At 38.2% G+C, this 18595-nt stretch overlaps 1 protein-coding gene across 1 annotated transcript in view; it reads left to right on the forward strand.

The window, feature by feature from the left end:
* Positions 1 to 232: 232 nt before the first annotated feature.
* Positions 233 to 18595, forward strand: part of LOC136886799 (protein I'm not dead yet-like) — a 98049-nt gene continuing 79686 nt past the window's right edge. The window contains exons 1-4 of the mRNA XM_068230968.1: positions 233 to 440; positions 918 to 1396; positions 15374 to 15639; positions 17343 to 17464. Of these exons, the coding sequence (XP_068087069.1) occupies positions 233 to 440; positions 918 to 1396; positions 15374 to 15639; positions 17343 to 17464 (1075 nt within the window). The remainder of the gene's footprint in view (positions 441 to 917; positions 1397 to 15373; positions 15640 to 17342; positions 17465 to 18595) is intronic.

Below are 18595 nucleotides of genomic sequence, written 5' to 3' on the forward strand. Positions count from 1 at the left end.
TACGATTTTAAGTTGTTTCAAATCAAATATTAACGATTTCATCTCTCAGAAGTTGAAAAGTTATGCGCAACTGTACTAGTTCCGTTGCTTGACTACGTGTGGTGCTGGTGTAGTCTCGCCATCGATTCCACCCTAGAAAGAAAGAGACAGCAAATGGAGGAGTTAAGGATGTAAGGCATTCAATTTTAAAATTGCATTCGGTGGCACACACAGTTCTGAAACCCTCCGAATGATGTCACTGCAATTGAAACTTGGCCAGACTGTCACCCCATACACGTACTACCATCTGCCACCTGTTAGCAACTTGGAGAAAGTCGGCATGTCCAAGTTTACACCTAACGGGACCCACGGATTACACCCCCCCCAGCGAGAACCCAATGTGATGAAACTGACCAGCCACTGGGGTGACTTACCTCCAGTGCTTGAGTTCTGGCTGACTAGTGAGTTCATTCATTGTGTGTTTTGCTAATTAGTGAGTTCATTCTGTGTGTGTTGTTCCTATGCAATTCATCGTTTTCAGTGTTTTATTATATTTTATGCCTATGCGGTATTAACGATGGACGAGTCTAAAACGGATATAATTGTAAATCTGTTTGAAAAGCCATTTGCTGGCCATTCGTTTGATGAAAAGATTAAAATAGTTAAAGCCGGGAGACCTCTCCCTTCCCTCGCAAATTTAAAAACTGAAAACAAGAATTGTGTTCGCACGTTCAATCCAGACTCTTACAGTAAAACTGTTTGGCTCTGCGGCTCTGAGTCACTAAACAAATTATTCTGTTGGCCTTGCGTATTGTTTGTTGCTGAAAATTCCCCTTGGAACAGCAAGAAACATGGATATGCAGATCTAAACAATCTGCACACTACTATTGCGAGGCACGAGAAATCAGATTGTCATATCCACGCATGGATATCCTTAGGTACCTTTGGAAAAACTAGGATAGATTTGCAGTTGGATAAGCAGAAGCAGGAAAGTGTTCTAAGGCACAACAAAGCCGCTAAGAAAAATAGGGAAATTCTGAAACGGCTGACTGCAGTGACATGCTTTTTGGGAAAGCAAGAGTTACCATTCCATGGGCATAATGAGGCTAGTGAATCCAACAACAGAGGAAATTACATAGAACTAATTAAATTGTTAGCCGAGTTTGATGAAAAATTAGACAGTCACTTCACAACAGCGAGTGTATTTACAGAGCTCTCTCCACTCATTCAGAACGATTTAATTCAAAGCATCTGCACTGTAATGACCACTAAAATAAAGATTCAGGTTGGGGAAGCTAAATTTGTAGGAATTATGATCGATGAGACTTCTGATGTTTCGAACTTTTCGCAGTTATCTGTTGTCCTCAGATATGTTCATGATGGTGATGTTGTTGAAAGATTTGTTGGTTTCTATAATGTGAGTTCTGATAGGACAGCGAATGCATTGGTGAGACTTGCGATTGAGTGTCTGGATAACTTTGACAGCCGCGAAAAATTAGTTGCGCAGACTTTCGATGGAGCGGCGGTACTTGCAGGTCAGCTGAATGGTGTGCAAGCTAAATTAAAAGAAGTAGTTCCTGAGGCTGTATTCACCCACTGCTACACTCACAAGCTTAATTTAATCCTCTCTCAAGCCGTATCATGCACAAAAGAATGTCATATATTCTTCGCAACGATGAGTGGCTTTGAGACATTTTTTAGTAATTCTTCTAACAGAACTAACCTGCTGGACAGTGTCCTCAAGAAAAGGTTTCCTAAACTAGCTCCAACAAGGTGGAACTATTCTAGCCGTTTAGTACAGAGCATCGCGGAATATCGTGCTCCTCTCCAAGAGCTTTACGAAAGCATTTTGGAGGAACCTGGGAACTGGGATAACAATACAATTAATGAGGCAAGCGGGTTTCTCGCGAAGTTAATAGAATTTCAGTTCAATTTTCTTCTGAACGTTTTTAATGAATTATTTTCATTGACTGATGTTACATATAACATCCTTCAATCTCAGACACTAGACATTGCATATTGCACCAGAGAAGTGAGTTCTTTAGAAACTAAAGTAATTGTAATGCAAAACAGTGGATTTACTAACATCTGGGACAGAACAGAAGAGAAATTTGATCCACCAAGGAAGAGAAGAAAGGAAAAAACTTCATTTTCGGTTAAGGATGAGTATAAGAGGGTTTACCTGGAAATACATGATATTATTCTAGCACAGTTAAAATATCACTTTTGTTCATTAGGAGATCTGTACTTCATTGAAATGCTTGATTGTAAGAAATTTTCATTTTTTTCTGTTGATTTTCCTGAAGAGTAATTCAGTAAATTGATTGAAGCTTATGGAAAATATTTTGATAGAGTACGACTTAAATCTGAATTGAGGGCAATGTGCACTTCTGAACACTTCAAAGATGGCTCAAATCCAGAAATTCCTATTGATTAGTAGTCTCCACAACGGTCTTCCCGAACTTTATAAGTTTGCACATTGATTACAACTATTCCCGCTACATCATCATCTGTAGAACGCTCTTTCTCGGCTCTAAAGCGAATAAAATCTTTCGTCCGCAATTCTCAAGGTCAAAGTCGTCTCTCTGCATTAGGAATGATGTCTATAGAGAAGGACCTTCTTGTTGAGATGAAAACACGTGAGGACTTCTACGGTGACATCACCAAGGAATTCTGCAAAAAGAATCGCAGAGTCGAGTTCACCTACATGTAATTAGGGTGAGTAGTATTAAAATTTATTAATACATTGTGTTACTGCATGGTTACTAGTTGCATGCCTCGGTGGAGATTCCAGGATACACCACTGGTTCTAAAGACAGGTGACAGTATCCAGTAATCGGGAGATAGTGGGTTCGAGCCCCACTGTCGGCAGCCCTGAAAATGGTTTTCCGTGGTTTCCCATTTTCACACCAGGCAAATGCCGGGGCTGTACCTTAATTAAGGCCACGGCTGCTTCCTTCCACTTCCTAGGCCTTTCCTATCCCATCGTCGCCAAAAGACCTATCTGTGTCGGTGCGACGTAAAACAAATAGAAAAAAAAAAAAAAAAAAGACAGGTGAAGCAAATTTCCAACTAACTGGCGATTTCAGTTCTCAGCACTGTCATTACTGGGCACCTCAGAATCCTAGGAACGTTCACTAGAATGATGTTGTTTGGTGCTGCCTATCACAGGCTGCGGTTTTTGAATGGGAGCTTGAACAATGTTGTATCGAAACCCAGGCTGTCTGGTTCCAGCAAGAAGGGGGTGACCTCTATTTCCGTGGCTCTACTCAGAGAACCGTCACTTGCAGACAGAGATGTTGAATGGCCCACAAGGTGACTCACTTTCAGTGCGTGAGACTTGTGCCATAAAACATGGACAATAGGAGACTTGAAGAGAAACATAAGAAATGCAATGGAAGGAATTTCACCTACTATGTTGCAGTGAGCAGTGAGAAATTTGAGGAAAGGTTTTGTGAAGGCATGGGCAGTGGAAATCATGAATATTAAAAAAAACATTTTTTAAACCTAATGTGTGTAGTGAAATGGTTTGAGATACAGTATAATTAAATCAATCAGTATTCGGGAGACAGTGGGTTCGAACCCCACTGTCGGCAGCCCTGAAGATGGTTTTCCGTGGTTTCCCATTTTCACACCAGGAAAATGCTGGTGCTGTACCTTTATTATGGCCACCGTGGCTTCCTTCCCACTCCTAGCCCTTTCCTATCCCATTGTCGCCATAAGACCTATCTGTGTCGGTCCGACATAAAGCCACTTGTAAAAAGTTAAATCAATAACTTGTATTTAACAGTTAGGAAATGTGTATTTTATTTTAAATCAAAAGTTATTGGGTATTTTTTACGGACCCTACGTTATACAGTAGAACTGGTTTCTCTCATGGTCTCGACATTCCTATACAACACAATGTAAAAATTTGTGTTTAATTCATAGTAAAAAATACCATGTTAGTATGAATAAGTATTTTTTTAATTTTTATGATCACATTGTACTCAAAATAAGCCTTCAGTTTATCAGGTTGTGTTCAGTTCATACCGAAGAGACGTTAACCACAGAACTAAAATGGCCAACCAGACACCCGTGGCACCTAATCCCACAACCTTCCAAATTTGCATTGTGCAGCTTGCATGGAGGAAGAGCTCTGAACTGAGTAGAGGCTTTTTTGTACTCTGTGGAAGGCAGATCTGGGCAGGGAAGTCTTCAAGCCCGACACGGCGCATCCCAGTGGCTGATAGGGGCTCTCGATGAGTGTGGTGCTTGCACCCACGGATCAACTGAGAACATGATATAGTGGCAGCAGCTATATCATTATTGTTGATACAGGTGTTGGTGGTGGTGATTATTGTTTTAAGAGAAATACAACTAGGCAACCATCCTCTATATAACACTAATCAGAGAGATATGGAAGGGGTCCGGCACTTTGAAAAATGAAGACGTCGGCCATAGGAAGATAAGGGTCACGAAGGGCGTGAAAATGAAAGACTCCCTAGGCCTCCATATGTAATACCATCGGGTCGGAAAAGAACAAGAGTTCACCAAGGGAGGTCAGATAGGATAGATGAAAGTGAGGAGCCTGGCACAAGTAAGTGGAAGCAATGACAGGACTCAGCTGAGGGCCCCATGGTCGTCAATCCATGCTTCAAAGTTCAGAGCCCCTGGGGACCCTTTTAGTTGCCTCTTACGACAGGCAGGGGATATCATGGGTGTTATTCTACCGCCCCCACCCACAGGGGGATATTGTTGATACAAAGACCGATCCGTCGACTTTGTATCTGCAAACAGCTGCATCGTATCGTGGCATCCTTGGATGTTGGGTTATTGTGTGGTTACTGTGCATTGAGGAAGGCAACGGGAAACAACTTCAATTATTTTTCCGTAGTACATAAACAACCATGATATTGTCACAGCAAGGTGTAGAATCTACTGATCATGAGACACGGAACCCAAGATCCAGCAGGGGAAGGAATGAGGCTTCTCAGGTCATCACCCAGCGAAATCCTCAAAAGAATGAATTGATGAACATTGGAACTTGGAATATAAGAACCTTACTAGAGACAGGAAACTGGAAGAGGCCAAAAATGTAATGAATGGGAAAGACATGGATGTTGGAAGGGTAATAGGGAGGTACATTCAGGGAAACGGGATGGCCTAGGGAGCGGTGATAAGGGAACAGGGAACTGGAAATCAAGTAGGGATGACATAAAATTGTTAGTGTTGAACTGTAGAAGTATTGTAAAGAAAGGAATAGAATTAAGTAATTTAATAGATATATATTTACCAGATATTGTAATAGGAGTTGAATCATGGCTGAGAAATTATATAATGGATGCAGAAATTTTCTTACGGCACTGGAGTGTGTATCGTAGAGATAGGATAGGAAGAATGGGAGGGGGAGTGTTCATTCTGGTGAAAGAAGAATTTGTAAGCTACGAAAAAGTTAAAGATGAGACACATGAAATTCTAGGTGTAAGGCTCATTTCTAAAGATAATAGGCAACTTGATATATTTGGAGTGTACAGATCGGGAAGGGGTAGCACTGACGCGGATTCGGAATTATTTGATAGGATAGTCAGCTATGTAGGAAACGACATGGAAAGAAGTGTGATTGTAGCGGGAGATCTGAATTTGCCAGATGTAAATTGGGAAGGAAATGCGAACGACAGGAAGCATGACCAACAAATAGCAAGTAAGTTAATATGGGAAAGACAGCTGATTCAGAAAGTGATGGAACCAACCAGAGGGAAAAATATCCTGGATGTGGTGCTGATAAAACCAGATGAGCTCTATAGGGAAACTGAAGTAATAGATGGTATTAGTGATCATGAAGCTGTTTTTGTGGTAGTTAAAAATAAATGTGATAGAAAGGAAGGTCTTAAAAGTAGGACTGTTAGGCAGTACCATATTGCTGATAAAGCAGGCATGATCGGTGGAAAACGGTAAATAAAAATGTAAACAGACTCTGGGATGGGTTTAAAGAAATTGTTGAGGAATGCGAAAACAGGTTTGTACCTTTAAGGGTGGTAAGGAATGGTAAAGACCCACCTTATTATAATAGAGAAATAAAGAGACTAAGAAGGAGGTGCAGACTGGAAAGAAATAGAGTTAGAAATGGCTGTGGAAGTAAGGAGAAATTGAAAGAACTTACTAGAAAATTGAATCTAGCAAAGAAGGCAGCTAAGGATAACATGATGGCAATGGCAGTCATACAAATTTTAGTGAAAAATGGAAGGATATGTATAGGTATTTTAAAGCAGAAACAGGTTCCAAGAAGGACATTCCAGGAATAATTAATGAACAAGGGGAGTGTGTATGTGAAGTTCTTCAAAAGGCTGAAGTATTCAGTCAGCAGTATGTAAAGATTGTTGGTTACAAGGATAATGTCCAGATAGAGGAGGAGACTAAGGCCAAAGAAGTAATAAAATTTACATATGATAACAATGACATTTACAATAAGATACAAAAGTTGAAAACTAGAAAAGCGGCTGGAATTGATCAGATTTCTGGGGATATACTAAAGACAATGGGTTGGGATATAGTACCATATCTGAAGTACTTATTTGATTATTGTTTGGTCGGAGGAGCTATACCAGATGAATGGAGAGTTGCTATAGTAGCCCCTGTGTATAAAGGAAAGGGTGATAGACATAAAGCTGAAAATAACAGGCCAGTAAGTTTGACATGCATTGTATGTAAGCTTTGGGAAGGCATTCTTTCTGATTATATTAGACATGTTTGTGAAATTAATAACTGGTTCGATAGAAGGTAATTCGGTTTTAGGAAAGATTATTCCACTGAAGCTCAACTTGCAGGATTCCAGCAAAATATAGCATATATCTTGGATTCTGGAGGTCAAATGGACTGTATCGCGATTGACCTGTCTAAAGCATTTGATAGGGTGGATCATGGGAGACTACTGGCAAAAATGAGTGCAATTGGACTAGACAAAAGAGTGACTGAATGGGTTGCTATATTTCTAGAAAATAGATCTCAGAGAGTTAGAGTAGGTGAAGTTTTGTCTGACCCTGTAATAGTTGAGAGGGGAGTGAGCAACTGCAACGTGACCTTGAAAATGTTGTGAGATGGACAGCAGGCAATGGTATGTTGATAAACTGGGTTAAAAATCAGGTTGTGAGTTTCACAAATAGGAAAAGTCCTCTCAGTTTTAATTACTGCGTTGATGGGGTGAAAGTTCCTTTTGGTGATCATTGTAAGTATCTAGGTGTTAATATAAGGAAAGATCTTCATTGGGGTAATCACATAAATGGGATTGTAAATAAAGGGTACCGATCTCTGCACATGGTTATGAGGGTGTTTAGGGGTTGTAGTAAGGATGTAAAGGAGAGGGCATATAAGTCTCTGGTAAGATCCCAACTAGAGTATGGTTCCAGTGTATGGGACCCTCACCAGGATTACCTGATTCAAGAACTGGAAAAAATCCAAAGAAAAGCAGCTCGATTTGTTCTGAGTGATTTCCGACAAAAGAGTAGCGTTACAAAAATGTTGCAATGTTTGGGTTGGGAAGAATTGAGAGAAAGAAGAAGAGCTGCTCGACTAAGTGGTAAGTCTCAAGTATTATTACAATATTATAAGTCCACCTGTTCAATACAATACAATATGATCCACTATTTCATATGGTCAATACATGTTTCACCCTCCTTAGGGGCATCATCAGCCTATATCAATCTTAAAAAACAATAATAATACATATACTTATAAATTATAGGTTAAAATGTTGAAAAATGGTTTCGTAAAACATTATACAATAACATCTAAAACAACGATAATGCACCAAAGTATGTTAAAAGAGAGTGAAATTAACAGTTTGAAGATTAAAACGTGATTAAACATGAGATGTTGAGAGTCTAAAACTAAAATGGATCCATATTTTTATAATATCATTAAGACTGGGAAAGCCTTGAGTATAAAAACAATCATCAAAGGGGGATGTTTCTTCAATTCCCAAGTTGAATCCAAGGTGGTAAAATCACGTTCAGTTATTTAAAACGGAAGTGTGAATGTAATAAACAAGTTTAAAATGTATATGATTGGGATATCTGAAAGTCAAGAAGAAAATGGAACTTCTGTAGAGGCGATGCTTGTGATAAAACGTATGTCAGAGCTAGCGGAGTTCGGAAATTATGGGAGTGGAATGGATCTAAAAGATAGTCAAGTTGATATATAATTCCGTTGAAACATGTGTTGGAAGAAATGTTCAGGATTTTTCGTACGGAGCGTATTAAGTACGTCAGGTTGTTACAGCAACGCAAACGGAATTATATATCAACTTGACTATCTTTTAGATCCATTCCACTCCCATAATTTCCGAACTCCGCTAGCTCTGACATACGTTTTATCACAAGCATCGCCTCTACAGAAGTTCCATTTTCTTCTTGACTTTCAGATATCCCAATCATATACATTTTAAACTTGTTTATTACATTCACACTTCCGTTTTAAATAACTGAACGTGATTTTACCACCTTGGATTCAACTTGGGAATTGAAGAAACATCCCCCTTTGATGATTGTTTTTATACTCAAGGCTTTCCCAGTCTTAATGATATTATAAAAATATGGATCCATTTTAGTTTTAGACTCTCAACATCTCATGTTTAATCACGTTTTAATCTTCAAACTGTTAATTTCACTCTCTTTTAACATACTTTGGTGCATTATCGTTGTTTTAGATGTTATTGTATAATGTTTTACGAAACCATTTTTCAACATTTTAACCTATAATTTATAAGTATATGTATTATTATTGTTTTTTAAGATTGATATAGGCTGATGATGCCCCTAAGGAGGGTGAAACATGTATTGACCATATGAAATAGTGGATCATATTGTATTGTATTGAACAGGTGGACTTATAATATTGTAATAATACTTGAGACATACGTCAACTTCAATACGGAACCAAAATGAGAATAGTCACTTGTAAGTGGTAAGTTCCGAGCTGTCAGCAGAGAGATGGCGTGGAATGACATTAGTGGACGAATAAATTTGAATGGCGTTTATAAAGTAGGAAAGATCACAATATGAAGATAAAGTTGGAATTCAAGAGGACAAACTGGGGCAAATATTCGTTTATAGGAAGGGGAGTTAGGGATTGGAATAACTTACCAAGGGAGATGTTCAATAAATTTCCAATTTCTTTGAAATCATTTCGGAAAAGGCTAGGAAAGCAACAGATAGGGAATCTGCCACCTGGGCGACTGCCCTAAATGCAGATCAGTAGTGATTGATTGATTTCTGGGGTTGTGTGAAATCAGATGGCCAGGGAATGGCAATTTCTACAGTGATGATTTCAGAATGATCTACAGTGGAGGAAGTAATGGAGTAGGACTTCTACTAAGCAAATGGGCAAGAAATGTGATGAACACCTGTCACGTAAATGAAAGGATGCTAGTTGTAAAAATCAAAACAAATCCCAGGAATATAGTTGTTGTTCAAGTGTACTTTCCCACACCAAAGAGCTCGGATGAAGAAATTGAAGAAATGTATGAACATTTTGACCAAATATGGAATCTGACAAAGGAATCAGATAATGTAATAATTATGGGAGATTTTAATGCTATTGTTGGAAGTCATCCAGATTGAGAAGGAATTGGGAAGTTCAGACTGGGTATCAGGAACAAACGAGGAGAGAAACTACTTGATTTCTGTGATCAGTACAATATGATCGTGACAAACATGTTATTTGATGTACCATTACAGCAGAGATATACCTGGAAAGCCCCGGGTGACACTGCTCGTTATCCTTGTCAAGAGAAAATATCGCAATCAAGTTAAAACAAGCCATAGCTACCCTGGAGCAGAGATTGAGAATGATCATTGCCAAATGCAATATCCAACTGAAAAAGAACTGGCATCGAAAAACAAAACCTCTAGATGCGACCAAACTAAAGGACAACAACGAGATTTTCGCCCACAAAACGAATGAATTGGCTGAAAGACTTGAAGAACCAAAATAGGAAAATATTAAAGTAGGTTTGATAAATATAGCTCATGAAACACTGGGAACAAGAAGTTTGGAACCAAAGAAACTGTGGATTACAACAGAAATATTGGATCTGATAGTAAAGAGAAACTAGTACAGGAGGGAGAATACCATAAGAAGTCAGGAACAGTATAGACTTGTTAAAAATAAAATTACAACCCTTTGCAGAAAAGCAAAGGAGGAATGGATGGCTGAGAAAACTAAGAACATTAGAAACAATATTGCTGAAGGAAAAACTGACAGAGCTCATCGACACATCAGAGCCTTAAACCAGAAACCGAAAGTGAAAATTTCTATAATAAAGGATAAAAATGGGGCAGATGAAGTCAGCCTGCAGTGGAAAGAATACCTTTAAGAACTGTATGATGGGAATTTATCTAATAAAACATGGTATATTGAACTGGAAAATGATATAGAAGAAGATGATAAGGGCCCTGTTATCAACAAGAAGAGAATATGAATCAGTGCTTGAGAGAATAAGTGACAATAAAGCTTGTGGTCCAGATAACATACCAGGAGAACTACTAAAGAATATGGGTGAGAAAATGAAACACCTACTTTATGATGTAATCTGCAGATGCTACGAGTGAAAAATTCCTGAAGACTTCACCAAAAGCAGAACAGTTATGATACCAAAGAAAGGAAACAGTTTAGAATGCTCTGAACACAGAATCATAACACTGCTCTCTCATGCATCCAAAATATTATTGTCAATAATAAAAGCCAGGATAAATAACAAACTTCATTTCCAAATTGATCCAGGCCAGTTTGGTTTCAGGAAAGGGATGGGAATGAGAAAAGGAATTTTGGCTCTAAGAACAATATTAGAAAGAAGAATGGAGATGAATAGAAACACATATATAGAATTTGTAGATATTGAAAATGCTTTATATAATGTAAATTGAGACCAACTCTTCAAGATTATTAAATCTTCAGGATTAGACTGGAAAGATAGGAGACTGATACTACGACTTTATGAAGAAAATACCACAATAGTAGACATCAAAGAAAGCAGCCAGGAAGTAAAAATCAGGAAGGGAGTAAGATAAGGTTGCCCACTATCACCATACCTCTTTAATGTATTCATCGAAAAAGCTATAAAGAAGTTCAAGACCAACACAAAAGGAATTAAAATAAATGGACAACAAATCCATTGTATTTGATTTGCAGATGATATAGCAGTGGCTGCAGGCTCAGAAAAGGAATTATCCAAGATGCTGAATATACTGTCATCAAATTTAGTAGATTTATACTTAAACATTAACATGAAGAAAGTCCGGCTCCATGGCTAAATGGTTAGCGTGCTGACCTTTGGTCACAGGGGTGCCAGTTCGATTCCCGGCAGGGTCGGGAATTTTAACCTTAATTGGTTAATTTTGCTGGCACGGGGGTTGGGTGTATGTGTCGTCTTCATCATCATTTCATTCTACGGGTGTCAAATCAAAAGACCTGCATCTGGCGAGCCGAACTTGTCCTCGGACACTCCCAGCACTAAAAGCCATACGCCATTTCATTTCAACGTGAAGAAGACAAAAATATTAGTTGTAAGTAAACACCCTGAGCAAAATCACACTAACATCAGGCTTGCTAACAAAGGAGTGGAACAAGTCACCAGTTTCCCTTACCTCGGAAGTCTAATCACAAATGATAACCGTTGCAGCAAAAGAAGAAGAATAGCGCTTTCCAAACAAGCATTCAGCAGCAAAAGAAATCTGACCAATATACATCTAAATATTGAGATTAAGAAAAGTTTTGTGATGTCATTTGTGCGGAGCGTACTCTTATATGGATGTGAATCTTGGACAATCCAAGAACGGGATAGGAAATGGCTTGAAGCTTTTGAGATGTGGGTCTGGAGGTGAATGCTAAAAGTCAGTTGGACTGAAAAAAGAACCAACGAAAGTATCCTGCAAGAAATACAGAAGAAGCAACAGCTGATGATGATAATACATAGAAGATCAGCTAAATTCATTGGACACACAGTGTGTTATAATACCTTTCTGACCAATCTACAAGAAGGGAAGAGGTCGACCTAGCCATACTTCAAGTATTGATGCAAAACGTTGGATGTAGTTCCTACTGTGAGATGAAACAACAAGCTGAAGATAGAAGACAAGGCATTGCCTTTAGACATTGATTGCTCTACCATTGAGCTCTGGTGGCAAAGACTATATTTGTTCAGTTGGAAAGGATCTGATTGTTGTGCACTGAGATCCCACTGGTGTCTGGTGGGTCATTTCTGTTCTGTACTTATCTGTGAATTGAAAGTTAATTTTGAGTACCATGTTAGAAAACTCTCATATTTTCAAGAAAAGATGTTAAAAGATGATGGCTTGAGGACTTGGTATTTGTGTTTGTCCCAACACTCTCCTCTTCATAGACACACGCTACAGTAACATGCAATAACGATTGGGGATCTTACCATAAAACAGGGCCAAGCTCTACCACCCGGGTGTAGTGGAAGAAGATGATGTTTAAGGACGATGGAACGCTGCCTGGGTGGACAGAGATTGTAGTTGTGAAGCTAACAAAAGGCCTCCTGAGGGCATGTTCCTTGAATAGTCTTCTAGATACTGGACTGGGAAAATCTACTCATTAGGGCTAAAGGTAAAACTTCACATGGAGTTAATTGACAGCTATCAGCAGATGGCTACAAAGCAAAATAACCAGCTTTTTTGAGTAAGTTGTATTTGTAATATCACAGTTGATGTGCATTTTTGTGTTATGTGTTTTTTCTTTTTAATCTATAAAATGCCATGTACAGGTTTATGGTGTATTATTGTGTTACCACGTTCACTGCAACTCATGGAACCACTGAAAACATTCATGCTTCAACAGCCTAAAAACTGAAATTAATTTAGTTGACACTGAGAAACAATGGCTACCTTCTTAAAAAAAAAAAAAAAAAAACCATAGATTGTTGTGGTGACCGTTTTGAAACTGGCGCACTACAAAAAAAGTACCAGTTTGTTCACGCTAGTTCAACTGGTGAGCAATCAGCTGCGCTTACGTCATCACTGAGCCTGGAGGAGAGACTGTCCAGTGGATGACTACATTGTACTGCAGATGCATAGGGCTACTCCCTATTCTGAAGTGTCTGTACAGGTGGATGAAAGTCAACTGAGAGGTTTCAACTCAGGGCATGCTGATCGGTAACAAGAAATAACCTTACCTTTCTAGATTTCATCTTGGTCTGCAAGCTATTTTCGAATATCTTGCCAAATATTTCATTTCACAGACTTTATACTTTTGCTCCAAAACTTTGGTTTGTGTTCTGGCAACATAGAATTGTGTACATTGTATATGTATCATTTCATATAAGTATCACAAGACAGCAAAACCTTCATTTGTATATAGAAAATAAAATAATTTTTCGTGTTGTACTTTGGACATTTGTACACCACATAGATGAAGAGGTTTGTGTATAGACAAGTACAAAGTTTCAGTTCCCAAGCCAGACTTTCACTGCCATGGTCCATGGTAAGAGTGTGAATGCAACCAAGATACTGGACTCTCAGTTTTTGTTCATAGTTACAAGTGAATATTATTGTGATTGACCCAGACTTACAAGACCTTCACTTCAACTCGAGGACAGTACATTAGCACGGCGTGAGTCTATGTTATTTGAAATGTCCTTCACAGGAGCACGTAACAGGATGAACGTTATGGCAAGGGAGCAACACAAAGACGAGACATAGGCTCTTACCTCATCATTCCCACATCTTTTTTATTTTCACTGAAGGGCTATCTTGTTGGATCCTCACTCTGATTTGGGAAGTTTAGGATAAGTACAGGAAAAGGGAAACATAAGACAAAGATAAATACAGTTGGTAAAATATCAGGAATACAGAAGGAGAAAAGGAGGACAAGATAAATAATAGGAAAAAACAAATGCAAATCAATCAATCAATCAATCAAATCAGATCGATCGATCGTACATTCATAACAATGATTAAGATTTATACATTACAATCAATTGGGAAGGGCGAAACATGTCCCAATTGATTGTAATGTATAGATCTTAAGCATTCTTATGAATGTAATGTATTGAAAAGGTTGACCATATAATAAACTTGATTTGTTTTAACTTAATATATAAACATTCACCACGGACCAAACATGAAATTTATTACATGTAATGTACCACTTAGTTGAGCAGCTCGTCTCCTTTCTCCTAAGGCTTCCCTGCCCAAACTTTGCAACATTTTTGTAACACTACCCTTTTGTTGGAAATTACCCAGAACAAATTGAGCTGTTTTTCTTTGGATTTCTTCCAGTTCTTGAATCAAGTAATCCTGGTGAGGGTCCCATACACTGGAACCATACTCTAGTTGGGGTCTTACCAGAGACTTATATGCCCTTTCCTCTACATCCTTACTACAACCCCTGAATACCCTCGTAACCATGTGCAGATATCTGTACCCTTTATTTACAATCCCATTTATGTGATTACCCCAATGAAGATCTTTCCTTATATTAACACCTAGGTACTTACAATGACCCTCAAAAGGAACTTTCACCCCAACAATGCCGTGATTAAAACAGAGGACTTTTCCTATTTGTGAAACTCACAACCTAACTTTTAACCCTGTTTAACATCATATCATTGCCTACTGTCCATCTCACAACATTATCAAGGTCTTTTTGCAGTTGCTCACAATCTTGTAACTTATTTCTTACTCTGTACAAATAACAACATCCACAAAAAGCCTTATCTCTGATTCCACTTCTTTACTCATATCACTTATATATATAAGAAAATGTAAAGGTCCAATAATACTGCCTTGGGGAATTCCCTGCTTAATTATTATAGGATCAGATAAAGCTTTGACTACTCTAATTCTCTGAGTTCTAATTTCTAGAAATATAGCCACTCATTCAGTCACTATTTTGTCTAGTCCAATAGCCCTCATTTTTAATTATATATAGAAAGAGAAGGTTGAAAGGAATGCATAACAGGAAAAATGCAACGACAGGTCAGTGTAGAAAGACAGAGGAACAATCTTAAAGAAATAGCAAAGAGATAAACAGATGTGCTCTCTTCTTATTAATCCCAGTTCTTCTACATCCATTTCTTCTCAGCCTCTGATGAGCTTGTGCCTGGTTCCCAGCTTCATCAGGGCATCAGGATTCACCACTCATTGACAGATCTTCAGTTTTTGTGTGGGAACTGTAGAATAATTAAAAAATGGATGTAGAAAAATTGACATTGCCCATCTCGTCCCTATTTTCAGGCCATAAAACTGGTCTGAGTTGAAGCAATGTAAAACAAATTGCAAACAAAGAACTAAACATATCCTTTAGTGTTTCCACGTTTGTTCTTGTCTCGCCTTCCTACGTTGACCTACCGTTGTGTGTATGACCGAACTCAAGCTTCTCCTTGTGATATGAGTTGTAGCAGACACGATGTGCGTACGTGGTGCTCGTCATGTCGTTGTTCTGGATCACCGAAGCTCTGCCCTTGCCCGTTACCTCCATGATTCCGATCGTCGCCTTCCCCTTGATGGGTATACTTCCTACGGAGGAGGTGTGCATGGTTTACTTCAAGGAGACCAACATGATGTTCGTGGGGGGCCTCATCGTCGCCATCGCTATCGAGCACTCCAACCTCCACAAGCGGGTGGCTCTCAACATTATGCTCCTCATTGGCAGCACGCACATTAGGTAAAGTAGTCTTTTGATCAGTAAGTCTGTTGTTTTTGTTGTTGTTTAAACATTCAGTGGGGACGGAAGAGGCAGGCTCGAGCAACGAGCAGACGAAGCAGTTGACAGAGGCTATGGTTTAGAATCCGAATAGTGATCAAGTTCATGTTTGAATGCTTTAAGGGCGGGACCATACTGAAATTTCTGTATTTTGTTAATTTTAGCCAAATATGGTGAGGTAGTTAAAATGATCCAAATTAACAAAAACTCAAGATTTGCTTTATGAGCAATCCATTTAGAAACTATAGATAATTTTTTCTCTAGGAAAACTGTATTATTTTTAAATGCTCCAGGTTCATCAATATTTGTCTTTTCATTTGACACTTGTTTGTTAAGTTTAAGATCATCAAAGCAATCATTTGTGATAGTATATTTGTTATAAATTTATATTTTAACAAATTCTTTTGTTATTAAGTGTCATTGCATCTTGAAAACATTTTATTATTTTTTCATGCATTACTCAAGATATTTCTGAAAGTTTCAACCATTATAAACATTGATACACTATAAATTTTGAACAACATTTAAGTGCACATTTGAAGACAACTTGCTTAAAACTGGTTTGTATGGAGCACTTACTTTTGAGGAACAGAAAAGCAGGAGTGGACATGCAAATGTGATATAATTGTCTGTGTGGAACCTTTAAAAATTGGCCGCTCATACAAAAACAAGGAATAAATGAAAGAAAGACGAGGAACGATCATGTGAACCCAGAAGTTTGCACCTTCTTCTTCTTCTGATTTTCCTGCCTCATTGGACTGCTTCAGTCAATCATTTTCTGGTCATCTTCTTCGATAAGTTTTTTTTTTTTCCAAATAGCCCCATTGCTCTTCATTCGTTCTGATCTTTTCTGTCGTTCCTCATCTGTAAATACCCTCTTCATTGTATGTCATTTGCCTATTTTTGGTTTAAATCTTATATTTAAGTTTTTCAGTTTCTTTAAAATTTCTGTTTTGTTTTGCAAATCGTCCAGAGTTATTTCTAGTTCTTTCATTTCCTCAATCCATCCTACTTGTTGCTTCAGATTCCAGAGTTTCTCTATAGCCTGGTTTCTGGCATCCTCATAATGTGACCAAACAAAGAGATCCTCTTCTTCCGTGTGGTATCTGTGATGGGCACCACTTCATTTGGCACTATCCTCCATTGTCCATCTTTTTGATGTTTTTTATTTATGCATGTCCTTACTATTCTTCTTTCTACTTTTAGGATTTTCTCGATTCTGTTTCTCTGAGCAACTTAAAAAGAGAGTTTTCCTTCTGTATGTCACCTCTGGTTGAGCCACCGTCTTGTAAGGTTTCAATTTTGCAATTTTGTTTTGATTGATAGACATTTTTAATTGTATGTAGGCCATGTTGATTTTTGAGATTTTATCATTTGTTCTTACTTGCCATGCAGGTTTATCGTCCAAGTTGTACGTTATAATTTCTCCTAAGTACTTAAATTGTTCCACTATTTTTAATTTCCTGTTCTTTACCCTTATGTGGTTAATTACTAGTGGATCTACTAACACCATCTCAGTCTTTTCAAATGATATGTGGAGTTCAATTTTTTTTGTTCTACATTTTGTAGATTTTTTTTTTTGAACCAAAATGCCAGTTAAACTCATAAAATGATTGGAAAGTTGTGAGGACATTTGTTTCATCATGGTCACTATGTTTTTCCAGGCTGTTGCTGGGACTCATGATGTGCACTATGTTTGTCTCCATGTGGGTGTCCAACACTGCAGCCACAGCCATGATGGCACCCATAGCACAGGCCATTCTAGAAGAGCTCGAGGGGGTAAGTTGTTCAACAATGGACAAGCAAATTTAAGAGAGGAAAAGCTGGATGATATGATCATCAATTTGTCTTTTCCAGCTCCAGCTAGGTCAGGGCTGAGTTCCATCCCAGTTTTTTTTCTTATTATACGTTGTTGGTCAAATCTTGGTTCTTGTTCTCATTGCCACCATTATGCACTTCAGTAACATTTCGTCTTCCACCGTCTTAACATGTCCAGACCATATAAGTTTGTTTCTTACTCGTATGTACTGACTCATTAATCCATTAATGCCCATGGTATGATATATCATACGCCTAAGAGAATATTGACTTTTCTTTTGACATTCGTAAGGCGAGAGAATTTTTTGCTTCAGGTTGGTAATATACTGTTGTCTGCTGCCTTCTATGTGATTTTCATTTGTTTATTCCCCCTCTCTCTTATACCAGACCTGTTTGAACATATTCAACAATTGTCAGGAAAGTTTCCTCAAAAAGATGTAACTGTTGTGTTCTCACTTTTAGTACTAATTATATAATTGTTGTTTAGAATGATAGCCTATAATGTAAATTATGTCTTTTCTTGATTATATACTGGTTTTCTAAAATATCTATGGAGCCATAGTCTGCCTTCCAACGGTGTATGATATATCATACGTTGGGCATTTACGGTATGATAACTTGCTGTTGCAGTATGTGGGCTTATCTAATTTGTCAACATGAATAAAGGCAAGAGTAGTGGGCCACACAGTAAATGTGAAGTAAAGCATAGGTATAGGCTTCATTTCCTCAGTACATGTCGCCTCAATATACTTCCTGTTCCGTTAACTGTTCTGTTTTACCTGTTTAAAAAAAAGCAAAGTACCTATGCATTGGTACAGTCAGGGCAGATCTAATTAGAAAAGCACCACTAAGCGATCTGAGAATGCATCGATGGGGAGTTGCTATGCCTTTCAGGATGAGCAAATAATCTTTCTTTAGCAAGATGGAATGACAATGTTTGTTATTGTATCAACTAACATTTGGATACCTAAAGTAGTGGGTTTGGGAACTTGCGCACATTAGAGTGCGAAGGAGCAGGAGAAAGCGACTACACACTACCAATACTTGTGAATATTATAACTCATGAGAAGCCTGTACAGAATGAGGATATAATCCAAGA

Source organism: Anabrus simplex, chromosome X (genome assembly GCF_040414725.1).
Source record: "Anabrus simplex isolate iqAnaSimp1 chromosome X, ASM4041472v1, whole genome shotgun sequence".
NCBI classification, from domain to species: Eukaryota; Metazoa; Arthropoda; class Insecta; order Orthoptera; family Tettigoniidae; genus Anabrus; species Anabrus simplex.